This window comes from Podarcis bocagei (genome assembly GCF_964188305.1).
Source record: "Podarcis bocagei genome assembly, chromosome: 13".
NCBI classification, from domain to species: domain Eukaryota; kingdom Metazoa; phylum Chordata; class Lepidosauria; order Squamata; family Lacertidae; genus Podarcis; species Podarcis bocagei.
Window position 1 is genome coordinate 44,548,018 of NC_138138.1, and position 19,672 is coordinate 44,567,689.

Sequence of the window (19,672 nt, forward strand, 5' to 3'; positions counted from 1 at the left end):
CAGGTTGGTGCCAATAGTAAAATTAGTGATCAGGGCATCTCAAAAAAGCTGCTGGGGAAGAGGGGGGAAATTGCTTATAGCTAAAACAACTGACAGGTAGGTTCCAGTACCATAATTCTTCTTCTTTATTGCACCAAACACAAAGAAGTTATGTAAAATTGAAGATACAATCCAGTTCTGCAGAAGAACAGTAATAATAGAAAGCAGCTGAGTTACAAGTGAAATAAATGTTCATAAATAAAGTCTGAGAAGAATCAGCACAGTTTTGCTGTGGGGTGGGTTATGTGCATCATGAAGAAGAAAGAAGCTCCAGAGAAGAAATATGTATCTGATCCAACTTGCGATTTTGACAAAGTCAGATAATGTCTGGGTAATCTTCTGCTTGGGGCATGGTATGTTCCCCATTCAGTTTTATCCATTATACAAGACCTTGGCAAATTTTGCAACGACTCAAAAAATGTTTGGTTTTTTAAAAGTAAAATAGACACAATGCCCTTCTCCAGTCATAAAAGTGAAAGGTTTAAAAATGAGAAAAGGGAGAGGATCCCAGGTTTCAGCCCATCTGCATGTGTGTCTTTTGTAAAACTGAGAGAGAGGCAAACGAACCATGAAATGCTGGCAAAGGGCATATTTGACTAACAGGGTTCAGCTCATAATGTATATGAATACTGTGAAAGGAATCTACTTTGTTTCTTCTATTCTTCCATTTACTTTTTAGCTCATTTATGGCTCTGCTCCGGTGATGAATGATAAAAGCCCAGGTCTTCCCTTCTACCAGATGGCAGCCTCAGAAGCCCTTCAGTATGAGGGAATTCTCTCTTTGCTTCTGTATTTCAGGTGGATGTGGATTGGAGTCATTGCAATGGACAATGACAACGGAGAAAGATTTGTGCAAACCATTTTCCCAATGTTTACCAAGAGTGGTGTGTGTTTTGCATTCCTAGAAAGAATCCCTGATTTTAGTTTTATTTCTGAAATTAATGGCATGCTACAACAGGGAGCAATTATAAACCATAAAATTCTTAGCAGCAAAGCTAATGTTATGGTGGCAAATGGAGAATCTTATTCCATGGCAACTTTTAGATGGCTTCCATACCTATCTGAACAGGATGACATGATAAACAATATAAAAAGCAAAGTATGGATAACAACTGCCCAGATTGAGTTTGCTTCATTTGTCTTTCAAAGGAGCTGGGATTCAAGAGTATTCAATGGTGCTATATCCTTTGAAATTCACTTCAGAAACCCACCAGGATTTAATCAGTATGTTGTGCACAGAAACCCTTCCACCACAGATGGGGACGGTTTTATCAGGGACTTCTGGCAACAGGCCTTTGAATGTGTATTCCCAGATATGACTTCAGACAAGGTGGAGGGGAATATCTGCACCGGAGAAGAGAAGCTGGAGAACCTTCCTGGATCATTTTTTGAAATGAGCATGACAGGCCACAGTTACAGTATCCACAGTGCTGTCTACGCCATGGCCCATGCTTTACATGCCATGTTCGCATCCAGACTCAGACACAGAGGAATGGCGTACAGAGGGAGAGGGAAGAATCAGAATCACCAGGTTTGGCAGGTAATAGGCTGGACATCCTCAACTGGAAGAGACCTGTTATTCTCTGATAAAGTATGGGTTTCCAAATGTTGCTCATTGCTCTCAGAGAAAACAAGGTTTTATATGACAGAAGTTGGGAGGTCACTGAGATGCCACTGTATTCACAGATAACAAGCAGTAGTCATGGCCGAGAGAGATGATCAGCATTCTCTCTATCCCATATACACCAAATCCTCCCTCAGAGCAGGTGGTCACATACCACTGTTGTGTCTCCTGAGATGAAGAGTTGACAGAGGGAAATTGGTGTGGGGCAGGGGAGATAAAGAAAGGTTGTAAATAAGGGGAGAGGGAGAGAGAGGGATGTGGAAGAGAGAAAATTGGTGGTCTCTCCATCCTTGGACCAGACTCTGACTCACCTCTTGCTCTAGGTCCTGCCCACAGGAAAAAAGATACCTCAGTCTTGGATTAGAACTGCAGTCTTTTCCAAACAATTGCCTCTTCTGTATTCAATCTAGCTCCATCACTTTCTGAGAAGTATCTCATTTAACAATACAGCAGGAGATGTGGTCTTCATCAACCAGAATGGAGAGGCAGCATCTAGCTTGGATATTGTCAACTGGATTATATTCTCCAACCAAAGTTTGCACAGAGTGAGAGTTGGGAGGATAGATCCACAGGCTCCTCCAGGCCAATCATTCATCCTTGATGAAGATGCCATCACATGGCACAGTTGGTTTAATGAGGTAGGGCCGAATTGTTAGATAATTCTAAAGAGATTCAATTTTGCATAAGCAATGATCATTCACCTGCATGTCTACTCACTGTCTTTTCAACTGCAAGTTACTATGTAGAACATGACGAATGCATCCAAGTACTAGATTAAGAGCCAAAAGCTTGCTGCTAGAAGCCACTACAGGAGTAAAGGAAAATATTTTGTTAAGGATGATACAAAACAGAACACAGAGAGCCTTCGTGTGAATATGGGTGCTTTGATCTAAGTCAAATACCAGTTTTTCTATGAAAAGGCCTGGAGATAGGAGTGCAGGGGGTTTTTTTCAGCCAATCAGGGCCTCTGCATTTATTTTGCCTGCACAAGAGGGTATACGTGGTGAAAGACCAGGAAACTATGAAGTGGATGATCTGTTTGACCTTGAAGCAATCTTACATCAGAGAGTGCACATAAGTGGTTAGTTGGAGTATCTAATGGGTTTTCCTTTCCTCTGGAAGACTGCAATGTGAATTTTAAGTAAAAATAGAAATCTATATTAATATAAACATAAGAATTAGGATATCTTTACATTTACAAAATACTGATTTCAAACTGAGTTAAAGAGGATGCATTAATAGATAACCCCCAAGATTTCACCTTTCTTGCTAAAAGGTGGAGGAATGAGCTGGTTGGGAAAGGGAGGTATAATAATACCAGAGTGAGAAAATGGGAACCGACAGCAGCAGGTGCAGGAGACCGCTAGTCTTCTAAGTTCATAAGTGGAAGAGGAGGAAGCAGGAGAAGTGGTGAAGATTGAGAGAGTGAAGGAGAGAGCTGAGAAGAAAGATGTAAAGAGCAAGTGACTGAGCATTAGGAATGGATACATTAGTCTTTAAAAAAGAGTTATCTTCTTAAAGTTTAAAAAAGAGTTACCTTCTGCTTTTTCATTTATGGTATAGACTCAGCCTCTTTCTGTCTGTACTGAGAGATGTCTTCCAGGATCCAGCAAGAAAGTAAAGGAGGGACAGCCACCTTGCTGCTACGATTGCATCCCATGTGCAGAGGGGAAGATTGCAAACCAGGATGGTAAGAGAAATAAATAGATTAAATAGATCCAGACTCAGCAGTGATAATTGAAAGGTGTTGTAAGGACAGCTGATTTTACGTTTCAAAATAGAAAATCTACTGTATGCATTATCCTGCCTCTTTGTGATCATTGCCTTTCAGTGGTACCTCAGGTTACATACGCTTCAGGTTACACACTCCGCTAACCCAGAAATAGTGCTTCAGGTTAAGAACTTTGCTTCAGGATAAGAACAGAAATTGGGCTCTGGCAGCGCGGCAGCAGCAGGAGGCCCCATTAGCTAAAGTGGTGCTTCAGATTAAGAACAGTTTCAGGTTAAGAACGGACCTCAGGAACGAATTAAATACTTAACCTGAGGTACCACTGTAGTTTAAATATGCCAATCAAATGACAATGACTATGCATTGAGAGTAATTGGATGGTATGTGGTTCAAATCATATCTAGAGGGGGCCTTGTTACTCCTTCTGACTTACACAGGCTGCATCAAGGATAGTGTGAATTAACATTTATATGTTAGTGGCTCTGGCTGTGGCACCACACAGCTCTGAACCAATTAAAATCAGTAATAGCACTTTGCGGAGCACCAGACAGTACTAGATATGTGTTTTGATTTAAAGAGAGCTCTTTTCTTCTCAGACAGAAGGTAAACATTTCAGAAAGTTGACATGATATGAGCTAATTTCTTCCCCCCCCCCCCAGATATGAATGACTGTTATAAATGCCCAGACAAAGACTATCCAAACAGAAACCGGGATGCATGCCTACCCAAGGATATCAGCTTCTTATCTTATGAAGAACCTTTGGGCATCAGTTTAGCCTGCTTCTCCCTTTTCCTTTCCCTGATCACAGTTCTGGTACTAGGTACATTTATGAAACACCACGACACACCCATTGTCATTGCAAACAACCGAAACCTCACCTACACTCTCCTCATCTCTCTCCTGCTCTGCTTCCTTTGTGCATTGCTCTTCATTGGCCGACCTGAGAAGCTGACATGCCTCTTCCGACAAACAGCTTTTGGCATTATCTTCTCAACCGCTGTTTCTTGTGTCCTAGCAAAAACCTTCACAGTGGTTTTGGCCTTTATGGCTACAAAACCAGAATCCAGGATGAGGAAATGGGTGGGGAAAGGACTAGGCCACTCCATTCTCCTTTTCTGCTCCATAGTCCAAGCAGGGATATGTACTGTGTGGCTGGCAACCTCTCCCCCATACCCAGATGTGGACATGCACTCAATGACTGAAGAAATTATACTAGAATGTAATGAAGGGTCTGTGATCATGTTTTATTGTGTCCTCATCTACATGAGCTGCCTGGCCACTGTAAGTTTTGCTGTGGCTTTCCTCGCCAGGAAGTTACCAGACAGTTTCAACGAAGCCAAGTTTATCACTTTCAGCATGTTGGTCTTCTGCAGTGTTTGGCTGTCCTTTATTCCTTCCTACCTGAGCACCAAGGGAAAAGATATGGTAGCTGTGGAGATCTTCTCCATCTTAGCCTCTGGTGGTGGGTTGCTGGGTTGCATCTTCTTCCCCAAATGTTACATTGTCATTCTGAGGCCTGAGCTCAACAATAGGGAACAGCTAATAAGGAAGAAAAATTAAATGAGAAACCTGTCATCTGCTCTATTTTGTGTTTTTCTCTGTGTTTACAGTAGAATAGTTGGAAATATAAGTTCAGCTGCTCCCCTTAACAATTTTTTCTAGACTCCAAATTCCCATAGTTGAAATTTCCTTTGTAAAATTGACTTATTTGCTTTGAGGAAAACAATCATACATTTGTTGTTGTTTAATCGTGTCCTACTCTTCGTGACCCCATGGACCAGAGCACGCCAGGCACTTCTGTCTTCCACTGCCTCCCGCAGTTTGGTCAGACTCATGTTTGTAGCTTCGAGAACACCGTCCAACCATCTTGTCCTCTGTCGTCCCCTTCTCGTTGTGCCCTCAATCTTTCCCAACATCAGGGTCTTTTCCAGGGAGTCTTCTCTTCTCATGAGGTGGCCAAAGTATTGGAGCCTCAGCTTCACAATATGTCCTTCCAATGAGCACACAGGGCTGATTTCCTGAAGAATGGATACGTTTGATCTGCTTGCAGTCCATGGGACTCTCAACAGTCTCCTCCAGCACCATAATTCAAAAGCATCAATTCTTTGGCAATAAGCCTTCTTTATGGTCCAGCTCTCACTTCCATATATCACTACTGGGAAAAACATTATTCTCTTGTAGCATGTGTTGACAAGGTAACAGAGCAATTCTTGTCAAAATATAAATGTAAGGAAATCTGTATCTAGCCTTAATTCTCACAGCTTTCAGCATAATGTGAAACTGTACTATTGCAGCCATGGAATATTTGAGTATTCATTTATGTCTATTGTTCTGTACTGCTCACCGTCAGATTTCATCATCAACCTATCCATACTCAAGATCGTAGAAATGTAAGATGATTCTCTTGAGTCAGTCCAATGGCCCATCTTGTATGGTAGCCTGTACTCACAATGACCAACCAGATTCCTGTGGGAAATAGAAATACTTTATTGTCACTGTACCACTTGTTTACAGTGAGATTAAACCTTCAAGCCATATCCAAAAGCAAATGCAGTGTCTCCACCATTCCTTCCTATGGCAGTGAGTTCCATACATTATCTATGTACTGTGAAATAATTCACCCCCCATTGAATTGGGTTCTCCCCCCCCCAAGATTTTGTCTGAATCAGGTCTCCTTGGAGAAATTCAGAGAACTAGATAAGAAAATGTGAATGATTTCTGCCCTGGTGCTTGGAAAAGATGGCAACAAAGAAACATGCACAGTTCACTGGGAAAAGCATTAGAGAAAGCCACAACTGAAACGTTTTATTTTCACCAACACAAGTGATGGATCAGAACACTATATTCTTAACACAGATATTTATTGTATTTGTGGAAAGTATATTTTTGGACTCTCCACTGACTCTTGGCATCCTTCAGCAAATGTTTGATGTGCAGATAAAATTGATTAGACCTAACCATGATGAATGGAGAATACAAGTAAACCAGAGCTTAATCAGATTGAAAGTAGAATCAAAGAGGACAGAGAGACTTAGGGTTGTATGTGTATTCCCATAACGAACCTCAGCTTTCTGGAATTCAGGCTTAACCACTGAATTATACCTCCTGTTATACAGCTCTTAAGGGCACAAAGCCACAGCTTTTTCTTAATTTCAACCATAAACCAGAGCCTACATTGCCAGCTTGTGCTCACTTTTCTGGGAGCAAGGTGCATTAAATCTTAAAACACTTATTTCTGAGTGGACATCTGTACTGTTATAGAGCAAGCTAACTAGGTTTGTTAATGAGTGTCTATAAGATTATGCCCCCCTTGCAAAAGGTCCAGGTATTCAAGTGATGACAGGAATGGACAGAAGTAGGGCAAATAATGATGATAATGATAGTAATAATTTTATTATTTATAACCCACCCATCTGGCTGGGTTTCCCCAGCCACTTTGGGTGGCTTACAGCAGATATAAAAACACTGTAAAACATATTATTTCTTATCTTGCTATCTGCTTTCCATCCCCCTATTGCAGGGATGGGAAGCCTATAGCCCCCCAGATATTGCTAGACTACAGCCCTCATCATTGCTGACCATTTTTCATACTGACTGGGGTTGGTGGGTTTTGGAATCCATCAGCATCTGAAGTGCCACACATCCCCAACCCCTGCCCTAGCCAAAGTGAAGCAGAATACATATTTAAAAAATAAAATGCTGAAGTTTGCAGAAGAAGCCAGAGACATCAGCATCACTGAATGCATTTGGACGCAGAATTAAAATTCACCAAAAAGCTGGAAAGTCAGGCTCAGCAACTTTGGGAATCTTATCCACCCTCAGCTGCATCTGGATGAACTGTGGGGTCCTCTCCAGAGTTACAGAGGCATTTGCCCATGGGGTGTGGGCAAACGTGTGTGCCCAGGCCATTGCGGAAGGAGGCTGAGAGGAAGGGGACACAACTGTAATCCCCAGAACAGCCATGATTGGCCATTGCACACATACCACATGGCTGGTGTGAATCCAGGTCCACTCAGCCAAATTCCAAGATGCTGACCACACCATGCTAATTTTGGAGTCTTCTATCAGCAACACTCTCATTTTCTCAACCATTTTCCAGGATCACTGTCTTTCAGATTCACCCATGTTGTTTTGCTAGGTCACTTGGCTTTCCTGGACCTCTGCCTATCCTCCTTTGCCATCCCACTTGATTTCCTTGCCTAACATCAGATCATCTCCTTCCGGAGCTGCATGGCACAAATATTCTTTCTCCATGTGTTTGTAGGCAGTGAGACGCTCGAGCTGGTAGCCATGGCAATTGACCGCTATGTGGCCATTTCCCATCTCCTCCGTTATGCTTCATGAGCCGGCCTCATTGCATGGCACTTCTCCTTGCCTCTTAGGCTGGTGGGCTCCTCCATGGCACTGTGCAATTGGGTTTCATCATTAATGTGCCTTTCTGTGGGCAAAATCAAGTGGACAGCTTCTTCTGGGACCTCTCCATGGTCATCAAGTTGGCTTGCATGGACACAAATCCCTTGGAAGTCATGATGGTCACCAACAGTGGAATTTTGTCACTAGTTTCTTTTATTGGCCTGCTCATCTCATATGGATTCATTCTCTACACAATCTGCTCCCAGGGTCCCTCTGACGGGACCATCAAGGCTGCCTCCACATGCACCTCTCACCTCATTGTGGTCACCATGTATTTGGGCCCTGTTTGTTTATTTACCTGCCTCCATCAGCCCAGTTCATTATCGATAAAGTGATTTCTATCGTCTGTATCTGTGTCACCCCCTTGCAAAACCCAACCATATATGCTTTGAAGAAGAAGGAGAAGGAAGTCATTCTTTATATTGCACACTTTAGACTTTGCTTGGGCCAAGTTCAGGAAAGACAGGCACAGATCGTCCCATTATGGGGTGGGATACGCAGAGTGATCCGGAATTTTCAGGGTTTGAGTGGTGGGTGGAAAGACTGTCAGGGTCTATTTCACCACCATGTTCCCTGCAGAAACTTCTGCTTAGCAGCTGGTTTGGGGGAGAATTTGATCCAGCTGGTTTCATGGTGCTCCTATGCAAGCAGCACCCATCGGGATTCAATTCCTGTTCTCAGTTGGGAGTGGAGGAAGGGGACACATCATCTCCTTTTTTAATACATGAAATAACACAAAAAATATAAATTAAACTTTGATTGCTGTGCACGTATTGCATTTTTAGTATAGATGTGTGTGTTATGCTATAATAACATATTCCCTTTATTCAAAAACAATTGCCTCTCCATATCCAGGGAGAGTTTTTGTCTAAACAGCTACAGGTTCCCTGAACCTGCAGTTGCCAGTTTGTTACAGCCAGGATATTTAATTATTAATCACCCATCCTTCACCCTATTAAAAACACTTTAAAACAACATTAGACAATCTTTCAGGTTTCTAGGTTCCAGGCTGTACAGAGCTTTAGGCACCAGTACCTGGTGAAGTCATATGGGTAATGGGTGCAGAAAATGGCACAAATATGAAGGCTTTACACAGTTCCATCACCCTCAACCTGGGGTGACCAATCAGGCAGGTCTCAAGGTAATTTTGTGTGCAGGTAGAGCTAATGGGGTACCCAGAATACATCACTCATTCGGTACTTAGTGAGGCGCTACTTCACCCAAGACTTGAAGACTGGGATTCCACCCAATGGCTTAACCATCAAAAGTTTTGACGTTTTGCTATTAGGAAGGCAAAACCTCCAGGCCAGCCAATTTGTCTATAGGCAAATTCCTTCCCAGCTCCGAATATGGCACCCGTAAGCAACCATAGTAAGGTCAGCAGGCAGAAGTAAAATAAAGTGGTTAAACGGAATGACGCTTTGGGAGAAAACCTCTGTTAGATCATGACCTGAAAAGGAAAATACATTTTATAAGCACAATAATAATTTGACCTGAATTGTGAATGGAAGTAAAAAGGGAGGGTGGGAGGGTGTTGCTCTTCACCCAGCCGTGCTGCGAGAGCCTCCTGCAAACACCCTTTTAAGCCTCATTGCCAGGCCAGACGAGAAAGCAGCCAATAGCCACAGCCAGCAAGGCACTGCCCTCCAAGAGGCCCCAGTGAGTGGCCCATTTATGGTGCCTTTTGGGTTGGAAAGACCCCTCATTTTTGAGATCCACCGGCCAAGGAGAATTCCCCTCCAAAGGCCAGCAAATTTGTGTGCCTAGGCCATTGGGGAAGGAGGCTGAGAGTAAGGGAACACAACTGTCCCCCCTGGAAAAGTGGTGAGGGGTCATTGCCACATGGGTGATGTGGATCCAGGTCAGTCAAATTTCAAGATGCTGACAACACCGTACTACATGTTGGAGTCTCCATTGTTTACAAGGTCTTCTATTATGAACTTCTAACTTCACCAATACACCACTGGCCCCTTATTATCCACTGAAAGGGAATAAAACACAATAGTTCTGAATATGTGACAAACACATTTTCTTCTGCAATTCCACAGGGGTTCGCAAGCATTGAATAAATAACTATATTCCAGCTTGGTTATTAACAGGGCTATAATTGAATCTGCTGCTCCTCAAAATTCCCTCTGGACTTTCAGGGGCCATTTGCAAAAGTAACGGAAAGGATACTAAAATTAACCAGAATAGTTTAAATAGGGTCTGGGGATCCACAAGTCTGATCATTCATACTCCCAGATTGCATCGTCTCAAGAAACTTAACTACCGTTCAAATGAGACAATTTTTATTTTGGAGAAGCTAATTATAATATTGCCAGAGAAATCATGGGTTCCATGTAGAACAGACAGTTGCCTTTGTACTGAGAATGGTGGTTTTAGTTTTCTGGCTGCTGGAACTGATTTCTTACAATGTATGTCTGGCTCACATAGCTCACATAGCGAAATGCATCCTCCATGGGCCAAACCATCCACTTCACACGTATCATCAGCCAGGAGAGTTCCTCATTGGTGGCATTGTTTCACATGGTGGATTCTTCTCCTCTCCAGCAACATTCACTGAGGAACCCCCACCAGCGCAGCCTGAACAGCTTGTGTAAGCCACTCATTTATTACATCCATGTAATGATCAAACCTAGAGTTGCAGCCTCAGAATAATGACTGAGACTGCAAACTTTTACACTTTTACCTAGGGAAATCCACTTTAGATATGAATGGGACTTATGCTGGGGCAAAAAAATTAAGAGAATACAGGAGAAATTGCATTTCTGGATAGAGAAAAGAATATAAATGTATTGAAATGTATGCACGTTTGTGTGTCTGGGAGAGGCCTTTTGAACAGCAAATTTTGATAGACTTTATCTGAACTACTAGAGTGTTAGTCAGAATGAATTCTTAAAAACCTGTTCTGAAACTGAAGGTTCTTATGCTTTCATTTTCTGAACTTAGACTAAAATTTGTATCAGCACTGAAAGGTACTTATTATGAAGTATAGAACGACCAGCACTGACTCACGAAAAGGAAGTCACTGCAGAGAGAGACCAGAGAGACCAGGGACTTTGTAAGTGTCAGAAAAAGACCTCCGACATGTAAGGGAAGACATCCCATGAGCCCCACATTAGCAACCCCTGCTCTAGATATACCTTAAAATATTGGAAAACTGGGACAAAAGTAACAACATGAATTTCAGTAGAGACGAATGCACAAATCGAAGATGAGGAAAACTTGGCTTGCCAGTAGTTCATGTGGAAAGGTTCAAGGGATCTACATCAACAGAAGTATAGTGTCCTGATCAAAGGAAGTAATAGTACTGCTCTATTCTGCCTTGGTCACCTGGAGTCCTGTATCCAGTTCTGACCACCACAATTTAAGAAGGATACGTATTCGCAAGCTGGAACATGTGCAGAGGAGGGCAACAAAGATGGTCTGGAAACCAAGCCTTATGAGGAATGGTTGAGGGAGTTTGATGGGTTTAGCTATGATGAGACTGAGGGGAGGAATGATAGCCATTTTCAAATATCTCAAGGGCTGTCACCAGGAAGATGGAACACACTTGTTTTCTCTTGCTCCAAATCAGGGTATTCAAGTTACAAGATAGGAGATTTGAACTAAACATCAAAAATAACTTTCTATTCATAAGAGCTGTTCAACAGTAGAGCAGACTGAGAGTTAACCCCCCTGAACTCAGTGTGATTAACTATTCTGTAAAGGGACACATCTCTTGAAGTTCCTGCTGATACAGTTTGCAACTCTCATTCTAGGGTGGTGCCTAAGGGTTACCAGCACATCGTGGCCTTGGCATTTGCATTCAAGGAGATCAACGAAGACCCTCACATCTTACCCAATATCACCTTGGGCTTCCACTTATATGACAGCTATATCACTGCAAGGAGCACATATCTTGCCACACTGCTGCTTTTATCCATGGTGAAGAAATTTGTCCCAAACTATATATGTGATGTTGAAAATAATCTGACTGGGGTCATTGGGGGACTGGATTCTGAAATCTCTTTTTATGTGGCCACTGTTTTGGATATCTATAAGATTCCACAGGTAGGACACCTATGTACAATACCTCTATTAGATTGCATAGAGGAAGAGGCAGGTTCCTCAGCATCAGTTCTGGGTGAAGATGAAATTGGGAGCAGAACCAAGTAAATAACCTTGAGATCCTTGGAAAAGAAAGATGGTACATAATTGTAATATAAGGAAACAAACAGACAGACAGACAAACCTGAATAAAGGGGAAGGTTGCAATACCTGAAAAAATATGTAACTTTCCCTGTCTTACACACATTTAGATCACTTACAGTATATGCCAAAGGCTGCTGATGGGAGAGTGGGCTTCTCTCTCACCAACAGTTTATCATTATGCATCATTTTCTGCTTAGTTAGGAGGGTATCTGAAATGAGTTTCTGAGGGAGAGCTTACTGGATAAATGCAATAAGATTTTAGGTGCCAATGGAAAAATTAGTGAGGAGGGCATGTCAAATATGTAGCTGGGGAACTGGGGGAAAGGGTTACAGCTAAAAAAAAACCTTACAAGTAGGAGCCAGTACAATAACTATTCCTTTTTAGCACACCCGCCATAATGAAAGACACAGGGAAGTTATGGGAAATTGCAGATAGAATCCAGTTACGCAGGAGAAAAGTAATAGTAGATAGCAGCTGATTCACAAGTGAAATAAATGTTCATAAATAAAGTTTGAGAAGAATCAGCACAGTTTTGCTGTGTGATGGGGCATGTGCAGCATGAAGAAGAAAGACAAAGCTCCAGAGAAGAAATGCGCATCTAACCCAAGTTGCAATTCTGACAAAGCCAGAAATTGTCTGGGTAATCTGCTATTTGGGGCATGGTATGTTCCCCCATCCAGTTTTATCCATTTTAGAAGACCATGCCAAATTTTGCAATGACATAAAAACAGTTTGTTTGTTTTTAAGTGAAGTAGACACAATGCCCTGCTCCAGTCATTAATGTGTAAACAAGGTTCATAAAAATAATATAAAACAGACACATTTCCCTCTCCATTCATCAAATCAAAGGATTAAAAATGAGAAAAGGGAGATGATCCCAGTTTTCAGCCCATCTGCATTTGTGTCTTTTGTAAAACTGAGAGAGAGGCAAACAAACCTTGAAACTAACTAACAGGGTTCACCTAATAATATATATGAATACTGTGAAAGGAATCTACTTTGTCTCTTCTCTTCTTCCATTTACTTTTTAGCTCATTTATGGCTCTGCTCCAGTGATGAATGATAAAAGCCCAGGGCTTCCCTTCTACCAGATGGCAGCCTCAGAAGCCCTTCAGTATGAGGGAATTCTCTCTTTGCTTCTGTATTTCAGGTGGACGTGGATTGGACTCATTGCAATGGACAATGACAACGGAGAAAGATTTGTGCAAACCATTTCCCCAATGTTTACCAAGAGTGGTGTCTGCTTTGCATTCCTGGAAAAAGTCCCCAGTTTAAGATTTATTTCTGAAATTGATGGCATGCTACAACAGGGGGCAAGTATAAACCATAAAATTTTTAGCAGCACAGCTAATGTAATAGTTGCCCATGGAGAATCTTATTCCATGGCAACTTTTAGATGGCTTCCATACCTATCAGAACATGATGACATGACATACAATATAAAGGGTAAAGTATGGATAACAACTTCCCAGGTTGAGTTCACTTCATTTGTCATTCAAAGGAACTGGGATGCAGGAATATTCAATGGTGGTATAGCTTTTGAGATTCACTTCAGAAACCCACCAGGATTTCATCAGTATGTTGTGCACAGAAACCCTTCCAGCACAGATGGGGACGGTTTTATCAGGGACTTCTGGCAACAGGCCTTTGGATGTGTATTCCCAGATATGACTTCAGACAAGGTGGAGGGGAATATTTGCACCGGAGAAGAGAAGCTGGAGAGCCTTCCTGGATCATTTTTTGAAATGAGCATGACAGGCCACAGTTACAGCATCCACAATGCTGTCTATGCCATGGCCCATGCTTTACATGCTATGTTCACATCCAGACTCAGGCACAGAGGAATGGCGTACGGAGGAAGAGGGAAGAATCCGAATCCACAGCTTTGGCAGGTAATCGGCTAAGCATCCTCAACTGGAAGAGGCCTGTTATTCCCCCACAAGGTATGGGTTTCCACAGTGTTGTCACCTTGCTCATTCATCTCAGACATGAAAAAGCGCTTCTATGAGAGAAATTTTTAGATAACTGAGATGACACTGCATTCAGAGATAAGAAGCAGTGGTAAAGGTCAAGAGAGATGTTTAGCATTCTCTGTATCCCATATACACCAAATCCTCCCTCAGATCACGTGATCATACACCACTGTGGTGTCTCCTGTGATGAAGAGGGAGAGAGGGAAAGAGGTGTGGGGTGGGGGAGATAAAGAAAGCTGTAAAAATGGGAGAGGGAGAGAAAGGGATGTGGAAGAGAGAAAATTGGTGGTCTCTCCATGCTTGGACCTGAAGCCCCTGACACTTGACTGATTCACCCCCACCAATTGCTGTAGGTTTTTCCTACAGGAAGAAAAAAATAATGCTCTACCCTGCATTATACTGAAATTTTTTCCAAACAATTGCCTTTTCTGTTTTCAATCTAGCTCCATCACTTTCTGAGAAGCATCTCATTTAACAATACGGCCGGAGATGTGGTCTTCATCAACCAGAATGGAGAGGTGGTATCTAGCTTAGATATTGTCAATTGGATAATATTCTCCAACCAAAGTTTGCACAGAGTAAGCGTTGGGAGGATAGATCCGCAAACTTCTCGAGACCAATCATTCATCCTTGATGAAGATGCCATAACATGGCACAGTTGGTTTAATCAGGTTGGACCACATTATCAGATAATTCCAAAGAAATTCAGTATTGCCTAAGCAATGATCATTCACCTGCATATCTACTCACTGTCCTTTAAACTGCATGTTCCTGTGTAGAACATGACCAATGCATACAGAGAGCCAGTGTGGTTTAGTGGTTAGGAGCGGTAGACTCGTAATCTGGTGAACCGGGTTTGTGTCCCTGCTCCTCCACATGCAGCTGCTGGGTGACCTTGGGCTAGTCACACTTCTCTGAAGTCTCTCAGCCTCACTCACCTCACAGAGTGTTTGTTGTGGGGGAGGAAGGGAAAGGAGAATGTTAGCCGCTTTGTGACTCCTTAGGGTAGTGATAAAGTGGGATATCCAATCCAAACACTTCTTCATCCAAGTACCAGATTATGAGCAAAAAGCTTACTGCTAGAAGTCACTAATGGAATAAAGGCAAATATTTTATTTTATTATATTTATAAATATTTTATAAATATTTCTTAACAATTATAAAATACTGGTTTTTAACTGAGGAAAAGAGGATAAGCCCCAAGATTTTGCCTTTCTTGCTAAAAAGTGGGGAACTGCTATGCAATCACAACACCTACACATCCCAGAACAATAGAGGGAGTATGACATCACTTCAAACATTACCAATACAGTGGTACCTCGGGTTAAGTACTTAATTCGTTCCAGAGGTCCGTTCTTAACCTGAAACTGTTCTTAACCTGAAGCACCACTTTAGCTAATGGGGCCTCCCGCTGCTGACGCACCACTGGAGCAAGATTTCTGTTCTCATCCTGAAGCAAAGTACTTAACCTGAAGCACTATTTCTGGGTTAGCGGAGTCTTTAACCAGAAGCGTATGTAACCTGAAGCCAGCGGCGTAGCGTGGGTTATCAGCACCCGGGGCAAGGCAAGTAATTTGCGCCCCCTAACCCGGGGCAAGGCAAGTAATTTGCGCCCCCTAACACCTAACCATGGTCATTAATACGCCAAGACGCGCGCCTTTGGGCGTCGCGGCGCAGCCTTCTCTGTCTCCCTCCCCGGCCCGGCTAGTCCCGACGCGGCTTCTTTCTGGCGCGAGGAGGGGGCTTCTTTCTGGCGCGGGAAGGGGGCGGCTCTGGGGCCAGTGCGTCGGCCGGCCTCCGGCGTGGGTGGGGGGGCCCCATCGGGGCGGGTGGGCGGTCTTGGCGCGCAGGCACTAGAGCGCCGCCGATGGCGCGTTTGGCGGGCTGCGCGCGTCCAGACAGCGACCCGAGCCTGGGCGGCGTGGCGCTTGGTGCCGGAGCCTCCGCCCGCAGCGCCCCGTCGGGAGACCCGGCCGGAAGGAGCCTTGAGCCGGCTGTCGGACGCGGTTGAAGCAGCCAGGGCGGCATGGCAGGCGGCGGCTCCTCGGCGACTCCACACGGCCAGCCCAGCGCACTGGCAGAGCCCCGCAGGCGAACGCTGCCCGTCGGTGAGGAGGGGCTGCCTGGCGCGCCCTCCGTGGCCCTGACGCGCGGGGACCGCGGCGAGCGCTGAGAGCCGCTGCCAGCTACAGCCTGCGCCCGAGGCACTTCGGCGACTCTGGAGGCAGCGAGCACGCCCCCCCAGAAGTTGCGCCCGGTGCGGCTGGCACCCCTGGCACCCCCCACGCTACGCCACTGCCTGAAGCGTATGTAACCCAAGGTACCACTGTACTAAAAAAACCCAACCATTTTACATCTTGCTGAAATGCTGACTCAGCTTAGTAACATAGATAGGGGCCCAGGAACATGAAGATTTCCAAACTCATTGTTCTCTTACTGACCCTTCTGCTCTTTAATTTACGGAATAGACTCGGCCTCTATCTCTCTGTACTGAGACATGTCTTCCAGGATCCAGCAAGAAAGTGAAGGAGGGACAGCCACCTTGCTGCTACGATTGCATCCCATGTGCAGAGGGGAAGATTTCAAACCAGGATGGTAGGAGAAATAAATAGATTAAATAGATCCAGACTCAGCACTAATAACTGAAAGGTGTTGTAAGGACGGCTGAGTTTACTTTTCAAAAGAGATAATCTACTGTGTGTGTGTGATCCTGCCTCTTTCTGATCATTGCCTTTCAGATAGTTTAAATATGCTAATCAAATGAGAATGACCATGCATTCAGAGTAGTTGGATGGTATGTGGTTCAAAGCACTTCTTCTTCTTCTTCTTCTTCTTCTTCTTCTTCTTCTTCTTCTTCTTCTTCTTCTTCTTCTTCTTCTTTGGCAAGGCCCCCAAACCAGCCCCTTGTTAGAATAAGATTCACACTGACACAGAATCTTAGTTTAAGGTTATTGGGCAAAATTTTGGGCCACAACTTTATTGATTACAGAAATGTGAGTGGTATTGGCTTAGGCATTGGCAAAGGACTATATGAGACTCCTGCCCCCTTTGCAGGAAGTCAGTAAGGGTAAACCACCCAAAGAGGAAGCCACATCGGGGGAACCTGCCTGCATCTCTCCTCGGTGTCCCCAGAGGCCAGTTGAACCTTCTGTGAAGAATTAAACACTTTGGATTACAGTGGTACCTCTGGTTACAAACTTAATTCATTCCGGAGATACGATCTAAATCTGAAACTGTTCTTAACCTGAAGCACCACTTTAGCTAATGGATCCTCCCACTGCCACTGCACCGCCACGTAATTTCTGTTCTCATCCTGAAGCAAAGTTCTTAACGCGAGGTATTATTTCTGGGTTAGCGGAGTCTGTAACCTGAAGTGTATGTAACCTGAAGCGTATGTAACCCGAGGTACCACTGTACTTTCCCCCGCAAGGTCTCATGTGGTTTAGTGGCATATCCATGACATAGAGAAAGCTTAGATTACACCAATACTACATTGCATAGCATAAAACAGTACTAAACATGTCCTTTGATTTAAACAGGGCTCTTTTCTTCTCAGACAGAAAGTAAACCTTTCACCAAATAGAAATGTAAGACCTAATATATTTCTTTCCCCCCAGATATGAATGACTGTCATAAATGTCCAGACAAATACTATCCAAGCAGAAACCGTGATGCATGTCTACCCAAAGATATAAGCTTCTTGTCTTATGAAGAACCTTTGGGCATCAGTTTAGCCTGCTTCTCTCTTTCCCTTTCCCTGGTCACAGCTCTGGTACTAGGTACATTTATGAAACACCATGACACACCCATTGTCATTGCAAACAACCGAAATCTCACCTACACTCTCCTCATCTCTCTCCTGCTCTGCTTCCTTTGTGCATTGCTCTTCATTGGCCGACCTGACAAGGTGACGTGCCTCCTCCGACAAACAGCTTTTGGCATCATCTTCTCAACCGCTGTTTCTTGTGTCCTGGCAAAAACCTTCACGGTGGTTTTGGCCTTCATGGCTACAAAACCAGAATCCAGGATGAGGAAATGGGTGGGCAAAGGACTAGGCCACTCCATTCTCCTTTCCTGCTCCATTGTTCAAGCAGGCATATGCACTGTGTGGCTGGCAACCTCTCCCCCATACCCAGATGTGGACATGCACTCAATGACAGAAGAAATTATACTAGAATGTAATGAAGGGTCTGTGGCCATGTTTTACTGTGTCCTCATCTACATGAGCTGCCTGGCCACTGTAAGTTTTGCTGTGGCTTTCCTTGCCAGGAAGTTACCAGACAGTTTCAATGAAGCCAAGTTTATCACTTTCAGCATGTTGGTCTTCTGCAGTGTTTGGCTGTCTTTTATTCCCTCCTACCTGAGCACCAAGGGAAAAGATATGGTAGCTGTGGAGATCTTCTCTATCTTAGCCTCCGGTGGTGGGTTGCTGGTTTGCATCTTCTTCCCCAAATGTTACATAATCATTCTGAGGCCTGAGCTGAACAATAGGGAACAGCTAATAAGGAAGAAAAATTAAAGAAATGAGAAACCTGTCATCTGCTGTATTTTGTGCTTTTCTCTGTGTTTACAGTAGAATATTTGCAAATATAAATTCAGCTGCTCCCTTTTACAATTTTTTCTAGACTCCAAATTCCCATAGTTGAAATTTCCTTTGTAAAATTCACTCATTTGCTTTGAGGAATACATTTCCACATACATTATTCTCTTGTAGCATGTGTTGACAAGAAGACTCAGAGCAATTCTTGTCAAAATATACAAGTAAGCAAATCTGTATCTAGCCTTAATTCTTGTATATGTGCTGCCGAAGTGAGCACAGTATCTAGCCTTAATTCTCACAGCTTTCAGCATAATGTGAAACTGTACTATTGCAGGCCATGGAATATTTGAGTATTCATTTATGGTCTCTTGTTCTGTACTGCTCACAGTCAGATTTCATAATCAACCTATCCATACTCAAGATCGTAGAAATGTAAGATGATCCTCTTGAGTCAGGCCAATGGCCCATCTTGTACGGCAGCCTGTACTCACACTGACCAACCAGATTCCTGTGGGAAATAGAAATACTTTATTGTCACTGTACCACTTGTTTACAGTGAGATTAAACCTTCAAGCCATATCCAAAAGCAAATGCACTGTCTTCAACATTGTTTCCTTTGGCAGTGAGTTCTATATATTATCTATGTACTGTGAAATAATTTACCCCCCATTGAATTGGGTTCCCTCCCCCCAAGATTTTGTCTGAATCAGGTCTCCTTGGTGAAATTCAGAGAACTAGTTAAGAAAGTATGAATGATTTCTGCCCTGGTGCTTGGAAAAGATGGCAACAAAGAACCATGCACAGTTCACTGGGAAAAGCATTCAACAAAGCCACAACTGAAAAGTTTTATTTTCACCAACACAAGTGATGGATCAGAACACTATATACTTAATACAAATACGTATTATATTTCTGGGAAGTATATTTTTGGACTTTCCACTGACTGTTGGCATCCTTCAGCCAACGTTTGATTAGCAGATAAAATTGATTAGACCTAACCATGATGAATGGAGAATACAAGTAAACCAGAGTTTAATCAGATTGAAAGTGGAATCAAAGAGGAAAGAGAATCTTCAGATTGCATCTGTATTCCCATGATTGACCTCAGCTTTCTGGAATCCAGGCTTAACCTCTGAATTATACCTCCTGTTATAC

General features: G+C 43.3%; 2 protein-coding genes across 2 annotated transcripts; both read left to right on the forward strand.

Moving 5' to 3' along the window:
- Nucleotides 1-742: 742 nt before the first annotated feature.
- LOC308571622 (vomeronasal type-2 receptor 26-like) lies at nucleotides 743-4,953 on the forward strand (the record flags this gene model as incomplete). Its single annotated transcript, XM_081167256.1, has 4 exons — nucleotides 743-1,579; nucleotides 2,074-2,301; nucleotides 3,227-3,353; nucleotides 4,052-4,953. 4 exons carry the CDS (start codon nucleotides 743-745, stop codon nucleotides 4,951-4,953), a joined length of 2,094 nt encoding a protein of 697 aa, XP_081023382.1.
- An 8,088-nt stretch (nucleotides 4,954-13,041) lies between these two features.
- LOC308571621 (vomeronasal type-2 receptor 26-like) lies at nucleotides 13,042-18,547 on the forward strand. The gene is made up of 4 exons (XM_081167255.1): nucleotides 13,042-13,896; nucleotides 14,421-14,648; nucleotides 16,446-16,572; nucleotides 17,595-18,547. The coding sequence occupies exons 1-4, from the start codon at nucleotides 13,060-13,062 to the stop codon at nucleotides 18,494-18,496; spliced, it is 2,094 nt and encodes a 697-aa protein (XP_081023381.1). The 5' UTR covers nucleotides 13,042-13,059; the 3' UTR covers nucleotides 18,497-18,547.
- The last annotated feature ends 1,125 nt before the right edge of the window (nucleotides 18,548-19,672 follow it).

What these genes read in the sequence shown, in the direction of transcription:
- LOC308571621 (XM_081167255.1), top strand. Translation starts at nt 13,060, where the DNA reads ATGAATGATAAAAGCCCAGGGCTTCCCTTCTACCAGATGGCAGCCTCA. An exon ending in CGAATCCACAGCTTTGGCAG is followed by an intron (nt 13,897 to 14,420) that starts GTAATCGGCTAA and finishes TTTTCAATCTAG; the next exon opens with CTCCATCACTTTCTGAGAAG. An exon ending in GAAGATTTCAAACCAGGATG is followed by an intron (nt 16,573 to 17,594) that starts GTAGGAGAAATA and finishes CTTTCCCCCCAG; the next exon opens with ATATGAATGACTGTCATAAA.